Below are 16,150 nucleotides of genomic sequence, written 5' to 3'. Positions count from 1 at the left end.
TCGACGCAGCGCAGGCCAGGATTGGCTTTCACATGTCTGTCGTCTCGTCCCAAGTTTTTTCTTAGCAGCATTCGTCATTGTGGGCTAGGCTCTATCCTGGCTGCTACGGAGCACTCATACCGCAAAATCACATTGTTGGTCACATTCCTCACGCGACCGGACAGTGCACCGGTATACATACATATATGAGACGTCTAATTTTAAGCTTCAAATTTTGGCCACAGCAAAGTTCCATAGGAAAACGTACTGCCGTCTTGCAAGCAGGTTCAGAAGCCAATGGTTTTTCGCGACTTGTGTTTAACACTCGACTTCAATTCGAATTACCATGTGCCTCCTCTAGCCGATAGTAACGTTTTCGTTAGGGGCTGCTGCCAACTGCTCTAGTGGGCTCCCCGCTATTTGCTTCAACTGCCTGCGGTCTTTAGTGCTAAGGCTGTCTCCCCACACCTGGCCTGGCATGTGTTCGGTAGCTACGGCGCCCCTTCCCAGAGCAGGTCACGGGTCACAAGACATTCTGGAGTTATCAGTCTTCTCGCGTTTTCCGCCAGTTTCCTTCCATCAATTCTCAGCAATAAGGAAAACGGCATTCAACAAGGCCGTTTTGCTGGTTCTTATCGACAGGCGTCAACCGCGTGTCGTATCACTTCGATCGCAGAAGATCCGAGAAACTTCTCCAGACGTGCGATATTAAGAGGGCCTCCAATTGAACACCTCTCGCGCTCGATATTAGCCCGAAGATCAGCTCGCTTCTAGACTGCGCATTGGTGGCTCCGCCCTGCAATCAAAAGAGCCAGAAAGGACCCTGCAGCCGCTTCTCAACAAACTGTCCTGCCGCCCGTGATTGGACGTCTCGGCTGCGTGCAGAAAGGCTCAGTTAAATACCTAGCCCGCAAACTCGCAGTTCTTCTCGCTCTTCTGTCCTTTCGTATTTCTTTTCGCTTCTCTGTCTTTCAACCTCTTGTCAATTGGGCCCACTCGGACGATCTTCAACATCGTTCACAATGAGCACGGCCGCTGACATCTCAGCCGGAGGAGCTGAGCTGCGGCACCGGCAAGTCCAAGAGGCTTTGCTGAACGAGAGCGAAGGTGTTAGCCCTGGCTCTACAAAGCCAATGGAGCCGCTGGCGGCTGATCAGGCTGTTCCAGAAGGTGGCATTAACAAAACAAAGAAGACATTTGGTCGTACACCAGATGGGACAGGTGAGTGATGTAGCATCAAACCCAATCTAACCGTCACAGCCGGATTTTGAGCTGATCAGTGCTTTTTAACTGGGATAGTATTCGTTGTGCCAACCACGCATGACATGGTTTCACAGCTTCTTGACCCGCGACAGCCCAAGAACCTTTCAGATGTTGTCGTATTGGCTATCCTAGGATTGCATATTCTGGCGGCGTACTTCCTTCCGACTGGCTACAAACGCCCCGTATTTGCAGCTCTTTTCCTATTCTGGAGAGCCTGCTACAACGTTGGAATTGGCATCCTGCTACACATACAATCTCATCACCGGCGCCTCATTACCTGGGCTCAGCGATGGAAGCTGTTCGAGCATCCCAGCACCGGCAACAATCCTCGTCCATGGCTGTACAAATTGCTCAAGCGAGAGCTTGAAGCCAAGATTCCCGAAGACTATGAGTTCGAGAAAGCTCCCATCGAGTACAACACCTGGCTCGTCTTCCGAAGAGTTGTCGATCTCATCTTGATGTGTGACTTTGTGTCTTATTGTCTGTTTGCCATTGTTTGTGGCCACTCTCCGAAGGGCGAGAACATGCTGATTGGAGTTGCACGATGGCTTCTCGGTATTACACTTGTCGGATTTAACCTCTGGGTTAAGCTCGATGCCCATCGCGTTGTCAAAGATTTTGCCTGGTACTGGGGAGATTTCTTCTACCTCATCGATCAAGATCTCACATTCGACGGCGTCTTTGAGATGGCTCCTCACCCCATGTACTCAATCGGCTACGCTGGCTACTACGGGATCTCGATGATGGCCGCCAGCTATGAGGTGCTCTTCATCTCTATCCTCGCCCATCTCGCCCAGTTCGCGTTCCTCGTAACTGTGGAAAATCCCCACATTGACAAGATCTACAACCCTCCTGCTCCAAGGGAAAAGAATGTGAATAGGAGCCCAGCCGATTCTACCGTGACCTTTGATCTCCCGGGGGATAATGATTTCACGCGATCTGCTTCCATCTCTCAAAAGGACATGCCGGTGGACGTGCACAATCTGGTTGGCCTTAACAATATGGATCTATTCCGGGTGCCTGACTTTGTTGTCGTCATTCTCCCGATATACGTCGCAATCCTCACTTTCACGACTCCCAGCACTGCTATGTGGAAAGCCTTCTTCGTCGCTCATGCACTGGCATGGCGGTTATGGTATCACGCCGGTCTGGGCTTCGTGTTGGATCGCCAATCGAAATCCAAGATGTGGACCCGTCACTTTCTTAAGTATGGTGAGAGTGCCGGCGAGGCCTGGCGCCAGTGGAAAGCCATGTATCACATTAGCATGATCATGTGCAACACCGCCTTCGTTGCTGCGTGCTGGAAGATGTACAACACACCTGAGGACTGGGGCTACGGTTTGGCCCTTTTCAAGCATGTTCTTGGAGCCGGATTGATTGCTTTGCAGCTGTGGACAGCTTTCAGCGTCTACGATTCACTGGGTGAATTTGGTTGGTTCTGCGGCGACTTCTTCTTTGACCACGAGGCCAAGCTTACATATACATCCATCTATCGATTCCTGAACAACCCGGAGAGAGTGTTTGGCACCGCTGGCATCTGGGGTGCTGCTCTCATTACATGGAGTCGAGCCATCTTCATCATTGCCCTGGTCACACAGATCCTAAATGTCGCGGTCATTGCGCTCGTCGAGCGACCTCATATGCAGAAGATTTATGGAAGAAGCATGCGACAAGAGGCAGGCCTTACGAAATTCATCAAGCGATCATTGCCCCCTCCAGTCAAGGTATGGCAGGAAAGTGTCGATAAGGTCCTTGATGATACTTCACATTTCGTCGAAGACTTTTTGGACAGTGCCCGCCCCAAGTTTGCTTCTGGTGTCAAGACCATCGTCCGAGATACGTCCGCTCTCTTCAATGTAGCACCTGCTCGCCTCACAATCACCCGAATCGCTTCCGACATGGCAGGCCTGGATCCCAAACATTATTCCCTTGCCATTGAGGGAACGCAGCCTCATCTGTCGACTATTGACGAGCGTGCAACCGGCAAAGAGAGCTTTTCAGGACGGTTCCCCAAGCCAGTCAAGACCAAGACCTATGAATACGGTGCCCCTCTGCGAGTCAAGTGGCGAGCTCCCGCAAACCACAGCAAAGAAGACTGGATTGGCCTGTACATGGTGACGGACAATCGCTCACGAGAGACGACTGAGGTTTCATCTTTGGGCAGATGGAGTCCCACCTGCACTGGCGCCTACGACGCTTCCATGGCAAACAATAGTATCCTTGTTAAAGAGCATACTGTGGCTAAAAATGATCCCTCCGATCCTGATATGATGGAAGGCGAAGTTGTGTTCCAGGGCGATAAGCTATGGTGGACGCAGGGTGTCTTTGAATTTAGATACCACCACGATGGACGCCACACAGTCATGAGCATCTCAGAGCCCTTTGAAATCCGCATCAGCAAGTTTGCCGAAGAAGATGTCGAAGTTGACGTTGGCACCAAGGCCATGTACGCCAAAGCTATCGAGTCGTCTCTCCTGCCAATTATTCAAAACTGCCTGGACCGCGATGATGACATTGCACCAAGTACTGTGGATGAGAGCTTTGGCAGCCATGTAGAGCGAGACGGTAAATATGCCAAGAGAATCGTCTACGCTATCCGAGAAATGTTTGGCGTTGAATTTGCGCCGGCCGTCGTTCTGGCAGACCGAAACGTGAGGAAGCTAGCATGGAGAATATGCAATGCCAAGGAAGTACTGGTAAGTCACTTTACGCGTCCCATTTCATTTATTCTTTGCCCAGTCGAATCTGGAGTCTAACCGATACTTTGTATAGGCACCATACAGCATGTCACACTCAAAGGGCGCAACAACACCAGCCAACCAAGAAGCTGCCGAGAAAATTTGATGACTATCTTGGATGTACGAGTACTTTGTTTGAACGGATATAGAGAACGAGTGATGAAATGGATAGAAACAATGATACCAAAGGGAGGCGTCAGGATATGAGAAAAGATGGTAGACATAGCATAAATACAAAAAATCAAATATCATGGAACACTGGAGTGCATGGATGAAAATGTAAATGGGCTATGCCGGCGACGCACGCCGCCAGGCTGTTGACTGTCTCGACAGTGATGGCTGGTGTAGATTGGTGGGAAATACCATTCGACAACCATTGATTGATAGGATGTCTCTTCCAGCGTAACTGTTGCTCCCCCACAGAATTGTGCCTTGCATAAGAGGACGGTTATTCGGATACCTCTCGCCGAGATGCTGAGTCCAGGAGATGGCTTGGTGGGGGTCAGTGGACGGATGAGCTGTCTTTGGTGGCGATCTGCAGCTGGAAGCCAGTGAGTGCGGAGGACGATTTGATGTCAAATATAAACACGTAAGACACGGTATTTGGTATTTCAATTGTTAACTGCTTGGGTTGTAGAATAATGTTGAGCAGTTAATATAATGCTGATTCATCTTGACAGAACTCACTTGATATGAGAACCAAAACGCGGTCTCAGATAGAGTATCGCGGACTTGATCCTACACGAGATCCCCGGAGTAGGCGGCGAATCCGATTAGCGCTAGAGATGCAATGCATGGAGCTGAGGTTACAGGGCCGAATAGCTGATGGCGGGACCGGCGGTGACGGATGAGTGGGAGCTTTGGAGATGGGAGTGCTTCGTTTGTTGCAAAGAGTTGACAAAGTGTATTTGTTCGACTTCTGTTCTTAGAGAACTCAAAGTCGTAAATAAGACGCATAACTAGCAGTCTCTAATAGATGTCTATGATTTTTTTTTAAATGTAGTAGTAGATCGACTTGAGACAACGGGTGGAGTTGCCAAGGTGTTTTTCAATATCGACGCTAGCGCAAACCGCTGGCTGAACAACCGTAAGTTAGCACACCTCAATTGGTCACGTAACATGCCTGTGCCGCAACATAAAGCCTTGAGAATACAGACAGATACACACCCGTAATAATGCTGGTTTAAGTAGGACAAAATGAGACAAATGATAGCGAACCTGAACAAAAGAAAAAGGTTTACAACCCCCAAATAGCTTCCCCCCACCTTGTCAGCGGCTTCATCCAGACCAGAGGCTGATTCTTCCTCCTTCCCAGTTTGGCAGGCGATGTCACTGTAACGATTGATGCTTATTCGTCATCAACCCCTTGATGAGAATACGTCAAAGGGCCGTGGAGCTCACTTTTTTCATCCATGTTACTTTGTTTTCCTGTGAGTAAGTCTTTCTTTTGGCGCTATTTAATCCATTGTCGTACTTTGACGCGGTGGAACACCTTTCTAGGATCTGCATTGTAAGCTGATCGTCTGGGAGATTTGCGGGGGGAAAGCTCAATGCCGATCCTATATAAGGCTGTAACCGTGTCTCAGCCTATTCCTTTTATCCTTCTCTCCCTTTTCTCAGTATAAATACGAGTAGGCAGTCTATTCTCCCTAATTTTTCTTTTCTTTTCTTCATCAATTGAGTCCCTAATACAATGCCTGCTCGTCGTAATCTCCAAAAGAGCCTGGTCTCGACCTTGCTCTGCGCTGGCAACCTTGCCTCTGCCGGCCTGGTCTATGTCTCTTCCTACTCTCAGACGGTCACAACTCTCAACTACACCCATGGCCAGAACACGGGCATCCAGAAGCTGAGCCCCGTCTCGGTGTCCCAGAGCTGCTCTGACAACCCTTCGTGGCTGACTCTGGACTACACCGACGCCGTTCTGTACTGCATCGACGAGGGCTTGAACACGCCCGGTGGTGCGCTGACGACCTTCAAGACTGCTTCTGATGGCAGTCTGCAGAAGCTCGGCCAGATCAGCACGCCCAATGGCCCTGTCAGCGGCGTTGTGTTTGGCAACAACCGCCATGGTCTGGCCGTGGCCCACTAGTAAGTTACGCTCTGGGTGTATAATTGAGAAAAAGAAATATTCGCTAACAGTTGTCTTTTCTTCGAAACAGCGGTGGCTCAGCCTTTACGACATGGGACGTTTCCGATCCCACCAACTTGAAGCTGGTCCAGACCATCAACTTCAAATTGACCGGCCCTCCCACCGACCCCGACCGCCAGGACGCGCCTCACCCTCACGAGGCGGTTCTCGACCCCACGGGCAAGTTCCTGCTCGTCCCCGATCTGGGCATGGATCTCATCCACCTGTACTCGTTCGACCCGAAGAGCTTGAAGCTGACGAGCATCACGCCCGTCAGTGTCAAGGCTGGCTCTGGTCCTCGCCACCTTGCCTTTGTCGTCAAGGGCAGCAAGACTTTTGCCTACCTCGTTACTGAGCTGGGCAACACCATCATTGGATACGAAGTCACTTATCCCAAGGGCAAGATCCAGTTGACGGAGTTTTTCAGCATTCCTTCACACGGCGCTGGCCCGGCTGAGCCCAGCAGCTACGCCGTGTCTGAGGTTGTCCTTTCTGTAAGTCAAAGACCTCTTCTCTTCTCCACTATATATACCCCAAAGAAGATTATCCCGACTAACATGTTTAGCCCGACACAAACTTCCTCATCGTCTCCTCCCGCGCCGAAAACAGCTCCACCATCCCCGACTTCGACAACCCTTCAAAGACCATCCCCTCCGACCCGCTCATCAACTTCAAGATCGACCCCACCACCGGCGAGCTCGAGCTCCTCCAGGTCGTCCCCGCCGGCGGCCAGTTCCCGCGCCAGTTCTCCATCAACCAGGAGGGCAACCTGCTCGCCGTGGGTCTGCAGGACGACGGCCGAGTCGTCTTTGTCGACCGCGACCCGGCGACTGGTCTGCTGGGCGGCTTTGTGGCGTATGCTGATATTGCGGGCCAGATTACCTCTGCGGTGTTTGACCAGGCCGATATTAAGCCATAGAGCGATTGTTTGTTTGCTTCATTGTGTATGACGCGATGTGATATGAAGTGATGGGATTGTATATAGTTGGTATAAGATAAGCATCACAATTCAATTTGTATATATGTGGTTGACGACGAAATATATAATTTTTATCTCATATGCTATCTAAGTTACGGTGATTAGTTCTTAACATTCACAATGCTATGCGGAAAGACATTTCTTTACATTCAACGCATCGTCTTCCAGTGGGTTATTTCGGCATCCATCTGAATATCCGGAGTTGCGAAGATCAATTTCATCAATACCTCTAAAAGCGTCTTGAGCCTCGCTAAAAGGCAGCCATGGTACCAATGAGTATGCGGAACTGCGCTGTTTGGGGATGCACAGGCGCATCTACATCTGTCGTGCAACTACGCACAATCTTGAATCAACAGGCACAAACAAAGGCATGCATAGATGGTGTAGAGCGTCATATATAACGATGAGGTCTTACCGGCGGCTAAAGAGAGTCTGTAACGCAGCCCAGCCCACTAATTCAATATTGTGATGCTACCAATATAACTATCGAAACTATAGTCGTAACCCATATTATGGTGGTTTATCTGGATAAATGGCCAGAGGCACCACATGTATGCCGTAAGAGGCTTAGAATTCGGCTTGTGCTCTGGGCTGAGAAGAGTGTCTGGTGGCGCCTGGGAGGCTTTTACCGTATCTGGTAATGCCATACTTCCAATGCCACCCACCTCTTGTGTACAGCAGTTTAGGTGAAGCCTCATTAGCTCAAGAGAAACTACGTCGAGTATACCCAAAACAAGAGGAATTCGCCATTAGCATTTCTCATTTCCAAAGACAAAGTCCCTACCTGAAACCCCGTACCGTGGCTTCGGAACCGAGCCCAGCAGCAGGCCGCAGAAAGCGAAAAGTAGGTACAGACCTTTGGAGGCGCCCGGTGGAGGCAGCGGGCCGGCGAGGCGACGCCGCAAGGGTCCGAGCCGCACTCAACTAGCTCGAGGCTTGACGCCGGGTGATTCGACGGCTCAGGTCTCCACGTGAGGGCCTCGAGTGGTGTGTCCCATGAGGAGGCGATGCATTGGAGGGAGGAGTCAGAAGCTGCCTGAGGGACCAAGTTTTGTAGTGCGGACATGGGTTGAGAGAGTCAGGTCATGCTGCCAGCACTGGATGCATGGGTCTAAGAGAAGAGGTCACGAGTCATCTGGCGGGCGGATGATTCGAAGACGAGAGAAGAGAGAGATGCAGACGAGAGGTGATATGCCTTCTGCAGAAGCGTTACTCCATAGTGCCATACATTGAATGTGCCTTCAGCAAGCAGCAGCACCGCCAGTGGTGATTGAGACCTCCAGCATGTGTTCATGCATCCTATTTGTTCATGCAAGGTGATGTGTGCGTTTTATCGCATTGCCTGCATACGACTGTGGTGGTGTTGATGCTGCTGTGCGAGTCCAGAAGGCAATGAATGGATGAATGAGGCAATCAAGCGCTTTAACTGGTGGCAGCACTTCAATGGTAGCAATATGCCCCAATATACCGGGATAATGTGTGATAGGGATGGCACTTGCACCTTTGGTAGCGCCCAGTCGCACCTGCCTCCCGCTCTGCCTCTGTCCTGGGCAAGCACGGAACGGAAGGCAGGCAGCACCTTCCCCTCCAACCCCACACGTGATGTCTGGTCCTCAGCTTTTGCGATAATCACGGATGCCAACCACCGCCATTTGACCTCCTCAAGAGCATATCGATCTGATCCATTTCTTCAATCTACATTGCACTTCTTGTGTGTTCTCAAGCTGAATCTTTCTCCATTCTGTGCGCTGATTGATGCCATCTCTTCTCAATCCATCTGAACCGCCTCCATCCCGTTGTATTTTTTCTTGTCTCTCTCCCCTCTTTTTTTCCCTCTTGCGCAGCAAGCGCCGGCCTTAGCTCTGTCTGCTGCATACTCTGTTTGGTGGGTGTTTCGCAGACGCAGGCCCCGTGTCTCCGGTTCCAAGACCGACGAGAATTGACGCTTCAACTGCCACGTCGGTAAAGCCTCTGGAGCACCGGCTTATCTTTCGAGGCTTGGCTCCTCTTTGCTAGGCGCATCCTCCAGGGCAGAAGTCGCAAGAATCCCTTGCACTGTACCAGCTGTGAGGGCGAAGACGAGCCAGTGAAACGCTCAAAAGTCCTACAAGGCCCAGCCTCTTACAACTTCACAAGGCAGCGTCTCCCTTGCTGCGCCTTTTCCTTTTCTCTTCCTTTCGTGCTTCTTGCTCTATTGCTGGTCTATCCGGTATTTACCTCCTCATCTCACCGTCTATCGCTTCGCCTCGCCGTGCGCTCTTCGGTATCTTGCCCAACAGCGTTCTGACAAAGCTGGTCATGCACGCTGTGACCCCTCAACTCCAATCACAGACTTGTGGGATGCTATAGTTGGTGCAGCGTGGACGTTCCTGACTGGCCCACGAGGCTTGCGATCGCTCCTGCATAAACCGACGACACCATCTTTTTCTTTTCTTTCTGCAATCCCCCTCTCGTCTTCCACCCCTTGATTTCTGAGCTCCGAAAGAGGCCGGGAACAGAGGATCCATTCAGATCGAGCGCCCTTTTTGTTGCTCCATCAGCGTGAGTATACGTGCGTGCCTTGGCCCACGCTTGGTTTTGTCTTGTTTTGTTTTACTTTATTTTTTACGTTTCCCCGCCGCTGTGATCGCGCGGCAATCGAATCGCACCCCAATTCTGCCACTCCTTGTGATTAGGACGGAAAGGCAGTGAGACAACTGAGGAAGCCTCACGGAGCGATCAGACGCCAAAGCATAGGTCGCTGTGGCTATTCTCTCCAATCTCTAACCCTCGATACAATATGAGGCTGAATTCAGGTCAAGATACTGGTGCTGCCACCGCCAAGTCCGGACGGCGCAAGCTCAGACCAGGCGAGCCAAGTGAATGGAGCCAGAGGCCTGACGATGCAGCTCCTCCACCTCACACTCGCGGTTCGGTCCAAATCCAGAGACGACTGGATCCAACGCAGGCACCGTCAAAACCACAATTGACGACTCGCAGGCGAGAACACACCAGCTCAAAAGCCGTGGATGCTTCTGCGCCCGGTCCGCCGCCCGCGACTTCTGCTGCTGCTGTTGCCGCCGCCGTTGCTGCAGGTGGTCGTTCCAACACCGCTCCATGGCAGCCAGGTCTGGCCAGAGTCGCTTCAGAAACTTACCGTCGACCAAGCACGCTGCACATGGATTCGTACGACGGAGAGGATGAGTCTGCCAACGAGCAACAACCTCCGCGCCGTACGAGGAGAAACTCTTCTCCCAACTACCCTCGACGCCGGCTTATGCCGGGAGCGTATTCTGAGGCCTCGACACACAGGTCACCCAGCGTCTCATCCTACGGCGGCAATGAAGATGATGGCCTGGAGGTGGAGGAAGTACTGCCTGACGCAGCGTCTCGTCATAGCAGACGGCGTGTGCCAAGCCATGACGACTATCTTGATTCCTCACTTGACAAAGACCGCTTCCGAAAAAGATTTACACCGCAGCGGTATTATTCCGACAACGAGCAAGACTCTGATTCCCCGCTATCGGACAGTGAAGCGGCCTCTTCACATACGCGAGAGTCCTCCAGAGTGCGTGAGAGGAGCGAGTCGCGCCACAAGGTCCAGCGTTATCAATTGACACATGCGATTGAAGGCTCGCGCCCAGAGGGCTCACGCCCGCCTCCAATGTCAAGGAAAAGGTATGTTTCTTCAGCAGTCCTTACCTATGCACCTGTCACGGGCCATGTTAACGCTCTTAGCTCCAATAACAAATTGGCCAGGCGTGCTACATCGACAGGACGAGATGGCGCAGGTTATAGATCGGCAGGGTCGGCATACGAGGATCGAGAACCTCTTCCTCGAAGGTCATTCACCATGCGATCGGCTCGCAGTCTTAATGGCTCGACGTCAGGGCCAGCCCGCATCCTGGGGGATGTTTTCGGCAACAGCCTCTCTAGACCTGCATCACCAGACAAATTCTTCCAACTTGAGAAACAAAACAAGTTGGATAAACGAAAGGGGTAAGGCTCTAATCGAATGTTTTATGATTCTGTACAATGAAAGCTGACTCGATTCAAGAATTGCATGCGTCATCTGTATGGAAGATACCTCACCAACAAAGGGGGCAGATCTCAAGTGCGGTCATCGAATGTGCAATGCGTGCATGAAACGCAATTTCGAAATGTCGATTCGTGATCCACAGCACATGCCCCCGCGCTGCTGCACAAAGGCTCACATTCCTCTCAAGCATGTTGATAAGTTGTTTGATGATGCTTTTAAGAGGGCGTGGAATCGCAAGTTTGCCGAGTATTCGACAGGCAATCGAGTCTACTGCCCCTCAAAACGATGCGGCGAATGGATCAAACCCACCAGTTTTTACCGAGGCGAAGATGGTAGAAGGGTCGCTCGATGTGGTCGCTGCAATACCAAGGTTTGTCCAAAGTGCAGTTCGAAGTGGCACAGCTCCCTTGATTGTCCTCGTGACGAAGAGACGAACAAGTTCCTTGATCAAGCCAAAGAAGAAGGCTGGAAGAGATGCTACAAGTGCAAATCCATGGTGGAACTCAAAGAAGGATGCAACCATATGACCTGGTAAGTTTAGTAGGCAGCATTGCCAATTCCCTGACAAGAGATGTTCAGTTACTAACTACTTTTGATAATCAAGTCGATGTGGAGCCGAATTCTGCATGCTATGCGGCACCAAATGGAAGGGATGTAGCTGTCCATGGTTCAATTACGAAAATGGAAGCAATCCATGGCGGAATAACGCACTAGATGATTTGAATATCCCCACAGAAGATTTACGAAAGATCCTTCGAAACAATAGGCCAAGTTCCATGGAAGATTTGCGAACATATTCGAGACCCACTGCCTCGATGCCTGTACGAGCAAGGCCTCAGGATTATGAAGACGAGACGCTTCTTCGCCGATTCCAAGAGCAGCGCAATGGAAATTCATCAAAGAAAATGCAGCACGAAGACGAATATGACCATGAGTATGATGAAGAGCGCGAAGATGAACGCGAATATGAACGCGAAAAAGACCGCGGTCATGGCCGCGATCGCCATCGAGACCGAAAACGTGACCGAAACCGAAAACATGGTCGAGATCGCGAACGAGATCGCGAGCGTGAACGAGAGCGTGAGCGCGAGAATCCTTTCGCTCCCATCTCTGCTCCTATGACACCAGATGTAGAGGAGGATGAAATGGACTATGGATTCCCTAGCGGCAAGTACCATCCAGCTGAGGATTACAGACGAACAAGTATGCCGGCCCTATCTACCACTGCTCCAATGGCCCAGCCGCCGCAACCTTACGGTGGCTATGTTTCTGAAGTCAATCGGGCGAGGGGTCCGCAGCGCAGTGACTCTATGGAGCAGCGCCTGGCTGATCGATTGTCGGAGAACCGCTCAGGGCGCCGATCGACAGGGCCGTCTCCGCCAGCCCCTGTCATGCGACCTCATGTTATTCACCAGAGAGATGCTGCTACAGATATGGGCATAGGCATGGCGATGAGTGCGATGGGTGCGATGGGTAGGGGTGCTATGCCGCCACCATCGGCTTATGCCCCAATGCCAGCGATGCCTCCTCCAGGAATGATGAGGCCGAATCCCTTTGGAGGGGATGCGTACTACGACAATGCGTATACAACAGCACCAAAGTCTGTACACGATCCGTACTACTACGGAGGCATGGATGCTGCTGAGCCTGAGCTCCCCGACCCCCGCCGCAGATCACGACGTAGTGGTGAAGAGCGTGAGAGACCCAAGTCATCAACCCTGGCAGGATTAACTGGATATGGACGGGGCGCTCACCGTGTGTCCGAGTGGAGAAACTTTGTTGTGCCGGGCTTTCCTAATGAGGCAGAGTGATTTATGCTGCCGTGTCAAAGGTTTAGATGTGTAAGAATGAAATCGACCTCTCACCGTAGACTGATATAGCTCTTGTGTAGAGCTGAATCTATGATATACGAATTATTTTTTTTTCAAAAACCTTTATTGCTGTGCATTTATAGTTTGCTGTTTTTTAGTATCCCGTTTTTTATATTGATCTTATATACGTAACCCACTACCAAACGGAGAAATTGCTCAAAGGGTAGTGAACTGGCTTGGATGTAATTCTCTTATACCCGAGCCTCATGAGTTTTTATCTATATGCCTAGCTCTAAAGATGAGAGTTTCAAATGGTTTCGATCTATGTAACAACAACTCTAAGCTATAAACTCTCTATGAATTGAAGCCGTCAATATATTTATTGCTTGGTTATCTAAAAAAGGTTGATATTGGTCATCCATTTCTCTAAGTAGGGACCTGATTCCATAGATATTACTTCAAAATACCCTATGCGTCGATATCCAATAGTACTAATGTCTTTTAGGATTTCTACAACTAATCCATGGTATGCACTTCCTACCTTAGAATCATTAACTGATGAAACCTTTGTGGTGGGGTTTCTCAAACAAATTAAGAGTCTCCATTGTCCTATGAGTTTCATTTTCTCTCTGTCTATGGCGAGTTCTATTAGTTTGGTGCGCTCCTTCGTAGAGTCCATGTAAATGGTGATAAGTTCTCCACCCCACAAAGGACTATTGTGGTCGACAAGAAGACGGACGGCACGAAAAGGCAGTCCAAAATAAGAAACAACAGGAAAGGGCAAAATAGGGCCTCGTAATGGGAATAAAGTCTCAGAATAGTCGGCATAGTTTACCACCCTGTCGGATAAGTAGAAGCAACGACCGTTGATACATGTAACGTAAGATATGCCCCTCCCAAACTCTGGAAACTCAACATCCCTGGTGGACGACCATGACCAGCTAGGGAAAAGTTGGATGACAGCTGAGATTCCTTCTTCTATCGGCTCGTTCCGTTTCCAAAGCAGCGTTTGGGCAATGCGAGTATTGAGAACGCCGGCAAAGTATCCGATGTTGTATTTTGCGCAGAAAAGACGGGCGATTCCGTCGATAGCAACAAGGCGGTCTGTAGGATCGGTAAGATTCATCGTAGAATAGAAAGTGACCAGGTTCATCCACAAATCACCAATCTGAGCTATGGCGAATTCGGCAGATTTGGCGAATCCGATAGATCCGGCGAGTGCTAGGTGTTTGGTGATAGCGTCGGTTTCGGTGGATTTTCTTAGGACATCTCTTAATTCACGAGTGTGTTGCCAGGCTGCTGCGAGCTTCGTGAAAGGGTCATTAGTTGAATATACGCCTCCGTTGCACTCCATAAACATCCCGACTTTGGTGCAATACAAAATCCGGGGAGAAAGAATCCATTCTTGGAGGGCCCAAGCTCGGCGCATTAATGGGGAATTGTTCCATTGTGTAGTCCAATTTTCTATGTGTCTTGGCAAGTAGATGATAATATTTTGACCCCTGTGGTAGAAGTGTTCTGCTCCCTTTCGTTTATGTACCCCTTGCCGAAGCTCTGCTTGGTTTTCTCGCAGAAAGCCCTCTGAGCTGTCTGTGGCGCTCAGATTTGATATGCAGCACAGTGCGTTGGAATAGTATCCTGACATCTTGGCAGCTTCGATCTTCCAGTCGTCAAGAAAGCCATCGTCATTTTGCTGAATAATGCATATGGCATCAACCCAGAGATACTGTACTCCCATATGCCTGGTGATGGCAATGGTATCGCGGATTGTTTTAGGAAGTACTTCTATCTGGATCGATACTCTCCTTTGCTCTATGTTGGCTTGAGTAGTCTTCGAGTGGTCATTCGATGTGCCCCAGCAATAACTCAAAATCAGATATCGTGGCTTTGATAGTCCACCCGTATCAACCAGCTTAACGTTATCCTCGTCTGTCGTGCCAACATCTATCAACCGAGTGGGTGCACCACTTTCGAAGAACAGCTTTTGCAATGCTCGGCATTCGTAGTGACTTTGGACGCAGCCATTCGCCCATGGCGTAACAATGCCTTGCATAATACGTTCCAAATTGTCATCTAAAAAACTTCAATGTTAGTGTTAACTCTTCAAAGTCGTTTGCGAACCTCCTGATTGACTGACACGGAACAGAATTTATTTTTTCACCAGCAGCGGCATCAAAATAGACGCCAATACGCGCCATGAATTCCTTGTTTACCGTGAATGTTTCACCTGTCGTGATTTTCGGCCTCGGCATGGATACTTGCACTTGACCCTCGGAGAATTGGATATCGTCAAAGTCTCTCCTGGTGTGATGCACGGTGAATTGGGAGCGCTCCATGCTTATGTCTTCCGCCATTCTTCCACGGTCTCCGCTCTTGAAGCTCTGAGAAAAACCTGCGATCTTTATCCGAGAAACAGGAAATTCCTTTTTCCACGCAAATTTTAGTTCAAAACCATCGTCTACCTTCGTTTTGATTTGATCTAGGATATATAGCCAAAATATTTGACATGTGCGACATCCATCCTTGGCTGAGTTTCGTAGGTCGCCTAAGGATTTGTGATGATCGACAGGATGGTACACTGGAGGCCTGGTATATCTTCGGTTGGTTTCCCATGGCAATTCGCGACATTTTTTGCAAAGATCTTCAACGGAGATTGGAGGCGCCATAACACACTCTGGAGACGGAAGTCGTTGAGGAAGATTAAGCAGCAGATGAACAGCAGAGAAGACAAAAAGTTTTAGAGAGGGGCGGATTTATGACATATACCGAATAATCATATAAATCAATCGGAACATTTATTGATCTAAGGTCTCAAGTTATATTCAATGTTACCCCTCATGCTTATCATTGGCTCTGGATATGTAATGGCCGCCTACAAGCTTAAGGCATAGCCCCGCTTCCATCACGCTGCTGCCTTGCAAGGCTTTCTGGTTCTTTTATTTAACAATATATGCCTATACATATAGTCTTACCCGGTACTCCAAATCGCTTCTATGATATTAAGGGGAAGAGTAAAAGCAGTTAGTACTGCTTCTCTCCAGTCGCTGCCCAGCTATCTAAAAACAGGTAGGTATATATATACGTAGAATTTGCAGGTACAGCAATATAGGAAACTCGAAATGAGTTCAACATAGGCGGAATATCACAATTGTTAATGCTAGCTTTCAATCTATGCTGTAGTTTCCTAGTAGCCTGGTACATAGAGTCACATTGCTAATGATACTACTGCTCCTA

General features: G+C 49.7%; 5 protein-coding genes across 5 annotated transcripts; 4 read left to right on the top strand and 1 right to left on the bottom strand.

Moving 5' to 3' along the window:
* Positions 1-1,001: 1,001 nt before the first annotated feature.
* TGAM01_v201676 (phosphatidylethanolamine N-methyltransferase) lies at positions 1,002-4,086 on the top strand (the record flags this gene model as incomplete). The annotated part of the gene is made up of 3 exons (XM_018807234.1): positions 1,002-1,200; positions 1,279-3,938; positions 4,015-4,086. 3 exons carry the CDS (start codon positions 1,002-1,004, stop codon positions 4,084-4,086), a joined length of 2,931 nt encoding a protein of 976 aa, XP_018659568.1.
* An 878-nt stretch (positions 4,087-4,964) lies between these two features.
* TGAM01_v201675 (hypothetical protein) lies at positions 4,965-5,278 on the top strand (the record flags this gene model as incomplete). Its single annotated transcript, XM_024548818.1, has 2 exons — positions 4,965-5,067; positions 5,172-5,278. Coding segments are annotated over 2 exons (210 nt in total), but the record flags the coding sequence as incomplete, so codon positions are not given.
* Positions 5,279-5,673: 395 nt separating this feature from the next.
* TGAM01_v201674 (hypothetical protein) lies at positions 5,674-7,027 on the top strand (the record flags this gene model as incomplete). Its single annotated transcript, XM_018807233.2, has 3 exons — positions 5,674-6,068; positions 6,140-6,602; positions 6,674-7,027. The coding sequence occupies 3 exons, from the start codon at positions 5,674-5,676 to the stop codon at positions 7,025-7,027; spliced, it is 1,212 nt and encodes a 403-aa protein (XP_018659567.2).
* A 2,839-nt stretch (positions 7,028-9,866) lies between these two features.
* On the top strand, positions 9,867-12,916 carry TGAM01_v201673 (hypothetical protein; the record flags this gene model as incomplete). The annotated part of the gene is made up of 4 exons (XM_018807232.1): positions 9,867-10,744; positions 10,805-11,065; positions 11,124-11,636; positions 11,710-12,916. The coding sequence occupies 4 exons, from the start codon at positions 9,867-9,869 to the stop codon at positions 12,914-12,916; spliced, it is 2,859 nt and encodes a 952-aa protein (XP_018659566.1).
* Positions 12,917-13,384: 468 nt separating this feature from the next.
* On the bottom strand, positions 13,385-15,582 carry TGAM01_v201672 (hypothetical protein; the record flags this gene model as incomplete). Its single annotated transcript, XM_024548817.1, has 3 exons — positions 13,385-13,414; positions 13,458-14,989; positions 15,054-15,582. The coding sequence occupies 3 exons, from the start codon at positions 15,580-15,582 to the stop codon at positions 13,385-13,387; spliced, it is 2,091 nt and encodes a 696-aa protein (XP_024406428.1).
* Between the last annotated feature and the right edge of the window lie 568 nt (positions 15,583-16,150).

The sequence above is a fragment of the Trichoderma gamsii genome (genome assembly GCF_001481775.2).
Source record: "Trichoderma gamsii strain T6085 chromosome Unknown Scaffold_4.2, whole genome shotgun sequence".
NCBI classification, from domain to species: domain Eukaryota; kingdom Fungi; phylum Ascomycota; class Sordariomycetes; order Hypocreales; family Hypocreaceae; genus Trichoderma; species Trichoderma gamsii.
Note: the sequence above shows the minus strand (reverse complement) of the source record. Positions and strands in the feature narration are given on the sequence as shown.